At 32.8% G+C, this 7,937-nt stretch overlaps 1 protein-coding gene across 1 annotated transcript; it reads right to left on the bottom strand.

Annotated features, from left to right (window-relative positions):
• Positions 1-4,229: 4,229 nt before the first annotated feature.
• Positions 4,230-5,814, bottom strand: LOC100783966 (GATA transcription factor 5-like). The gene is made up of 3 exons (NM_001255324.2): positions 5,595-5,814; positions 5,167-5,457; positions 4,230-5,088 (listed from the first exon to the last, which is right to left on the bottom strand). Exons 1-3 carry the CDS (start codon positions 5,712-5,714, stop codon positions 4,441-4,443), a joined length of 1,059 nt encoding a protein of 352 aa, NP_001242253.2. The 5' UTR covers positions 5,715-5,814; the 3' UTR covers positions 4,230-4,440.
• Positions 5,815-7,937: the final 2,123 nt, after the last annotated feature.

The following is a 7,937-nucleotide window of genomic DNA, read 5'->3' on the forward strand; positions in this document are numbered from 1 at the left end:
TAGAATTATCTCTAGTAAAAAATACTTGTGGTCTCTAAATATGATTATTATTCCATTCACAATTTATTTTTAGCAATCATTCCATTCAGTGATAGGAGATTGAGAATTTGTGTATCAGCAGGAGCTTGAGAATGGTGGTTCTATTCGATCTTTTTTACTTGGATACACATATCATTGTTAGGAGGAGACCTGGAGAAGATTAAGACTATATTCTCTAACACACTTCTTTAAAGTTTAAACATACTCTCTTTAATTGGTTAAACTTTATAGAAAACCGTAAAATTAGGAATGACAATCATTAAATATGATTTGAGAGCCATAAAATTTTTTCATCTTCAATTTAAATCAAAATGAGTTGCAAGGGGTATCCATGATTATTTAGTTTATTATCACTCATAGCCAGCTACTTGTTGTTTGGGTTCTATTGAATATAATAATAAATAAATAAATAAACAAGTCTTTTAATTTTCTTTGGGCCAAGCAATATATTCTGGACTAGGAGGCAATCGTCACGGCTAATCGGAGATACGCCCATCCAGAATGCTTTAGTAGTGGATTAAAATAGTGGGCCTATGAAGTTGCTGTGGGTTGTAATCTAAGTTCAAAATTAAAAGGGTACAGGAGGTGTGTTCAGAAAAAGAAAACAAATAGTTGGGCCCAAGTAATGCAGACATTAATAACGATGGGCACGGAAATTAAATAACAGGAAGTTATTTAAACTACATTTTTAGGAGAATTACTTAAATTTTACTATTACTAATATTGAATTTGAACAGGGAGTTGTGTTAAGAATTAATAGAAAGAGCTTTGTTAATTTGTTACTTCTATTATGTAAAATTTGTCTAAGTTTGAAACTTATGTATAGTTTGATGAACTTGTACCAAGAGAAATAGAATAATACATTCAAAAGGATCAACGTATGAACTAAAATTTAGAAAGTTAAATGCGTCATCCAATAAATTTATTTTAAATCGAAAATGATGGTTTGGATTACTTCATTAAGGTACGTGAGATTGGAAAGCACTCAAAAGCAATATCTTTTCGATAATTGAAATATCAGTTGAAGGGAAGTTGCACGAAAAGGTCAAATGACATTAGATCTACGTATTTAGAAATATCATTATACACATGTCAAAATCATAGAGTTCGACCATTAGTATTAGAAGTTTATAATAAGAAACATTACTTAATTTATCAAACATCGACAACACTATTGAAGTATAATAATTATGAAAATTAACCTTTAGAAACATTACTATAAAAGTTACTTACAAATCATTTTTTAGATCATTGTAAAATATTACTATAATTAAAAATGAATATCTTTATTAAAATTACTATTATTATATGTATTAAGTATTAGATAATTCTCTAATAAGTTAAAAATTAAAAACTTGTTTGTTTGATTTAAAAGAACTTACAATCGAAAATGGATTCAATGTCTCATCTTCAAACATTTATTTGTTAATAAAATAATTTAATAAAAATTACTTAATTTATTACAAAATATTTTTTTTTCAAGAAATAAGTATAATTTTCATGATTAACATAATTTTTACCAGTTCCCTTTGGCTCGAGCTTCAATAGGATAAGTAAAAATAATGTTGAGAAATTTTACTAAAAAATATTCAAGGAAAACAAATGTTTTTAACATATTCAAATATTATTTGATTTTATTAAAATAATGGACCAAACAAAAACATATTGTTCTATCAGCAGATCAAAGGAGTCCTTTCTCAATTTATTGAAAGATGCAAGTTACATAGTTTTCATGATTCTAATTTGTAAAAATTGGTATTTAAATAAGAGAAGAAGAAAAAAAGTGATTCAGTGACCGTATAAAACGTTTTATATAACCATCCAAACATAATTTATGATATATGATAAATTTATTAACTTTTAAAATAATTATTTTAAAATAATTCAAACAATAATTAATAATTAAAATTTAATTGCATTAAACTCTTTAAATAATTAGTGTTTATAGATGATGAGAAGTGAAATTAAATGCCAAATAACACCCAACTAAAGAAAATTCTATTTTAAAAGCAATATCAATATTGTAACATAAAATAATTATTATTAAAATTGAGACGTATACAATGTTTGATGATAGGTAAAACTGTAGAAGCTTGTGTACTTGTTGCAGAGAGAACTGAAACCCTGTGTGATGTGTCTGTAGGCAGTAAGACGATTATTTGTATTTCAATATGGCAACGTGATCAAACACCTTTTGCTACAACAAAATTAGAATTTATTAAAAAGGTAATTTTGTAATTGTTATGAAAAGGACATAATTGTATTAAATAATATGTAATCTTTCTATAATAAAGAACAAGTTATTTATTTTTTTTATCCATTTTCATGTATAATGGTTGATCACGTGAAGGTTCATATCTATGGAATCATGCATACTATTCTAATGTCACCACTAAATCAAACTTAGTGGGTATTTCTTCTAAGTTTATCTATAAATTATTGAGTATCGACATAAATGAATGAGTCTAAATATATGACTTTTTAGAATTTAGAGTCAGGTAAATACAAGTTAAATTTATTCAAACCCTTCCTATCAATATCCCTAACATAAGGAACATCTTACCATTTCAAATTTTATATAGTAGTTTTTGTATTAAAATTGAATGTATAAAATTAATTAAGGGACATAACTGCATATGATGGAGATCCGGTGCTAGGAACATCTCATAAAGGTCTGAATGAAAATGTCAAGTGGGAACTTTTTTCACCACAATCGAATTGTTCGTTGCATTGATTGTTAACATTTGAAAGACTACCTACTAAAACAAACGCTACCAGATACAGATACCAATCCAAATAAGCGATTCTCTTCTAAGACACTCAAGTTAAACTCAATGAAGAAACCTTGAGTAAGTTCGAAAACAATGTGTAACCCTCCACGCTTTTTTGATCTTATCAGTTACACAGATTCTTTTCTTACCTGATGAACCGATCATTAATTCTTTAACAGTGAGTTAAGACTTAAAATAGATACCATTATTCAGTCTTATTTGTTTTGATTGAAAGAAAATAACATATTAACATCATATTTTATTAATAAAATTTTCTGTTGTGATTCATTTTAAGATGTGACCAAATTGCTACACAAGAATTATCATTACTCATTTGATTAGCTTTCTGCAACATCAATCCCTCAATTAATTGGAAATACGCTAATGTACATTACATCGTGGTCATAGGTTCATAGCCCTAGAGAATTTCCTCGCAAGGTTGCAACTTACAACCACATAAAATGCTAAGATATCCGGCTCTGTTAGTAAAGCACTTACAGTATACTGCTCCATCCGAACAATCTAGCTTCGTTTGGGTGTTCAGTTTTCAACAATTAATTTGATAGCTCTACGTCCTTTTACCAAACGTTGTGAAAGATCGAAGTCGATATGCTGATTACCATGATGCTATTTTTAGTGCCAATGATAAATAAACCCGAAATGTCATATTAATTAGCCACTCTATTTCATCCAACATTTTTTACATTATTGAGATTCCAATTTGCCACCCTCTTATTGTTTTTTGTAGGCCCACAGACATGGCGTGTAATACTTCAAAATCTTGTTTTGCTGTTACATTCCAGCAGAGGCATGGAAACGAAGTAAATAAATGGAAGAAATAGAATATTTCACATGTTTCAAGGATAAATCCAAATGAGAAAACCAATATGAGAGTGATTATTAATAAATAATTTTATTTTTTAAGCATGGGAAGATGAATTCCATTTTTTTTCTTCACTGGTATGAAAAAACATTTGTGAAAAATCAAATACCTTAAATAAGTAAACGGTGGTGCCCCACTATAACAGGTCAGTCCAAAATCAAGTGTCGCATAAAAATCCAAAGCAAGTTCAAGTTTAAGATTACTATGCCCCGGCACGTTACTTCTCACTTGTTGGAAGTGATGATGATGGCAAAAGAGGAACTTCATGATCATGGACCGTTTGATTTCTTTTGATACCATCCATCTTTGTGCAGTTTCCAAATGCTTTCGGTTTCCCACAGTACGTCCAACTTACGACACAAAGAAGCCGTTTAGTTTAACCACTTCTCTTTGCGATGTTTCGTTCACAACGTTCATGCCTCTAAACGGCCACCCAGTTTCATTTCAATTTGTAAAACCACTAACCCAAACCACCCCATACCCATTATTACATTACATTAAATATGTTCAAATTAAAAATGAAAAATAAAAATAAAAGGTAAAAGGACTTGCATTACATATCAAAGTCTCCTAATGGGTTACAAAAGCTAACACATACCGCACTCAATACAAGGGAAAAAAATGTACACTAACTCGGGTCCCATTGAACCGGGTCTAAAGTCTGCGCTACCTTCTCTAATCTGAGTAATCAATCACTACAGCACCTAGTTTTTTTTTTTCTTTTCTTTTCTTATGTAATAAAAAGAATCAAAAACTGGGAACAACATGAGCAGGGGCAAAACCAGTCTCATCCACAGAAACTGTCTCCTTCTTTTGCCGCATCTCGAGCACTTTACGATGATGGTTCGAGTGTAATTCACTTGAAAATGTTGGGCTACAAGCAGGCCTGTATTCGGGTAAGAGCCGGCCCGACTTGAAGCGGACCCCACACGCGTTGCATAGTGTTTTTGGGCCTAGCGGCCCAGTTCTCCACTGAGGGGTTTTCTGCACGCCGCAATGACTGCACCTTCGCGGCGCCAGGGTATCGGAAGAGGGTTTTTTCTTCATTTTTTTGGTATTTGGCTCGGAGCACAGGTGGTCGAGGCTTTGGGTGTAAATTAGCAAGGGGCTAGAGGGTGAAGAAGAGGAAGAGGAAGAGGTGGTGGAGCTTGAGGAAGAATCGGTGAAGGAAGGTGAACCGAATGGCCAAACACGAAGACCGTTTCTGGTTCGCTTGCTTCTTGCTTTGGTCTGAACCGGGGTTTTGAAAGAGAAAACCGGGATTTCCGGTTCAGGCTCTGCCTCTTTAAGGCATGCTGTTGGGTTCTCCGTTACGGTGGGGAAGGCCGCAGAGAATTCCGAGAAGGAATCCTCCACGAAATGAGACAGCCACTCCAAGTCCGCCAAGTCATCCGCCTGTAAAAATCGCAACTTTCTTCGTCAACCACTAACACAGAACAATTAAAATACAAATTGAGTGGAAAAAAAAGGTACCAAGACGCTAAGCTCGCTAGTGGGCACAGAGGCATAATCGTCTTTGAAAGTACAGGGCTCGTGGCTTGGGTTTTCATGCTGAAGGGAGACACAAGGAGTGTCTTCTTGTTGTTCGGGTTCTTCTTCGACGTGAGAGAAGTCAAGGAGGTCGTTAACGAAAAAGTCGTCGCAGGTTGTGCCGTTTTGGACACTAACCTCTTCCGTGAAGGTTTGTGGGCTCAGTTTTAAGGTCATTTCTTTCCTATAATTGCTCTTCAACGCTGCCTCCACGCACTCCATTTCTTTTTCGGCCTGACAGGAAAACCACGACCCAATATTAGAAAGAAAGAAAGAAAGAAAAAAGACATAGACTTTAACAAAACTCGGTCGTTTTTGCTTGTTTTGAAATTGAGAAAAATTTAGATGCAGAGAGAGTGAATAGTGAATACCTGAGGGAAAGGGAGATAGAGAGGAGGTGGTGTGGTTGGAACTGCAAGGAGAGGGGAGAAGGAAGAAGGCAAAGGATGATGAAATTGAAAGGGTTGAGGATAGGGAGTTTGGTAAAGCATTGAATAAGGGGCGAAAGCGTCACTTGATTATTACTACTACTAAAAGCTCCCGTTTCTTCCTCTCTCTCTCTATATAGATATCCCCACTCCTACCTTATTTACTTTTTCCCACTCTCTTTCCGGTATTTATACGTTTTAAATACGTTTGTATTTTTTTATACGTAACTGTACATGCTCATAAATAAGTGAAAAAATCAAACACAAACCTGAAATTTCGAGCGAGGATTCCCATTTGCGTTTTGCGGGAGGACTAGGACGACTCGTTCCGTAAGTAACTATCCGCCACTATGTGCTACCAAATTTATACTACATTTTACCGTTTCTTCAAATTTTTATTTTATTTTCGAGACAAGGTTGGTACATACCATGTTATACAAGACTTACTGTTACCCTTTTCCCACCGGAAACCAAAATCGTGAAGACCTAGGAAACCACAATCTTTCTTTCTTAAAAAAAAATCTCCTTCTCTTTTAACTTTTCCTTTTCCTCTTTCGGAATATTATGAGAGTAGAAAACTAGAATTTGGGCCAAGTCTTTAAATAAATTAACTTAAATACCTGCCTTACCTGGTTGTTGCTGCACATCGCCGCTCATTTTGGATGGTTTACTTTTCCCGCTCTCTGTTTTCTAAATTTCTAATTATCAGTTAGCAAAATTAACTAAATAAAAAGGAGCAAAGGCCATCGTAGATTCACAGGATAAACTCCTTAGTCTTATTTGAAAACACTAATGAACTTTTGGTGAAGCTTTTTAAATATTTCTTTATTAGGCTTTATATCTATCCGTAATAATGAAAATCTATTTACGTATGTCAAGGCAAAAGGCTAATAGAAACTTGGAGAGAGTTATGGATCTATACTCTTAATACAAACTTCGCGTTGGCGTGAAATACATGTATACACTGATACGCATAACGCATGTGCCTTTAACTGGCAATGGTACAGACCAATAGGAAATCAATCGTCTAATGTAAAGTAGTACTTCTTAGTTCTTACATTTGGTTAATTTGGGGGTTGCAAATTGATTTGTCCAATGTATTATTTCATCAATTAAACCACACCGTTTTTTGTCTTAAAATTGAACCTGCTTAAATAAAAGGGTTTAAGGTTTGAAACTTGAACTGGAGCGTAGAATAATTGTGACAAGAAAAACATAAATGCTCCGACAATGACTGTACTTCACATCGGTTAAAAAAAATGGAATTCCCTCTCGTTTCTGCGACTGCTCACCCGGGACAAATCGTGACTCGCATGGCCAATAAATAAATGAAATGGATGAAATTGTTAGCAGTAGGATTAATGTACAGTATCTAATAATCTTTTGATCATTATGTATCTAATAATCTTATACTACAGTTTTTTTTTTTGATGATTTTAAATCTTTCAATTTATTACTCCTATTATTTCCGTTTTTGTTTGTCTTTTTAAAACTTTACACACATGATAAGAAATATATGTAATATATTAAAATTCTATTTAAATTTTTAATACATCCTTAATTTATTTTATTCATTTTCTCCATAATTATCTATTTTGTTCATAAAAAATAATAATTAATGTCACCTATTTTCTAAAATAAGGGGGGAATAAGAAATACTGTTGTCTTAACCATTTAAAATAACCGATGAAAAAAAAATCAAAAAGTCGCAATTAAAAAAACAGATATAATAAATAATGAAACTATTTTTTAATAAAGTATTGAGTTTATTGAGAATTAACAAGAAGTGAGCATTATTCTAAGAGGAATAATAAATAAATAAATATTTAATATCTTAAAATTATGAAAAATACTGTATGTTTTATTTAATAAATAAATTAAAATTATTTGTATTGATTTAAAAATGGCTCCCTCGTGCTTTATGCCAGTTTGGGTCTTCTCCCAATCTCCCATGCCATATGGCATATGTTAATACTAAACACAATTCAGTGAAATTAAACCAAACCCAACTACATGTTTCACCGTGTCCGTAGGTTGAGTTGTGTTTTCTTTGTTCTCGAAAAAGAAAAAAAAAAAACAATAACATCATATACAGAGTATTTCACATTTCTAGGTATTTATTTGAAGTGAATAATAACTGAAAATAATAGGGTTGAAATTCCCTGTGTAGGCTTGATCGGTTTGGATTTGGGACATGGCATGACTTAGAAGCAAAGTGAGTAAAAGTGATGCCCAGCAATGACACCAATCAGCTTTTGTCGCTCATTAACACAACTGACATTATTC

Source organism: Glycine max, chromosome 1 (assembly GCF_000004515.6).
Source record: "Glycine max cultivar Williams 82 chromosome 1, Glycine_max_v4.0, whole genome shotgun sequence".
Taxonomy (NCBI): domain Eukaryota; kingdom Viridiplantae; phylum Streptophyta; class Magnoliopsida; order Fabales; family Fabaceae; genus Glycine; species Glycine max.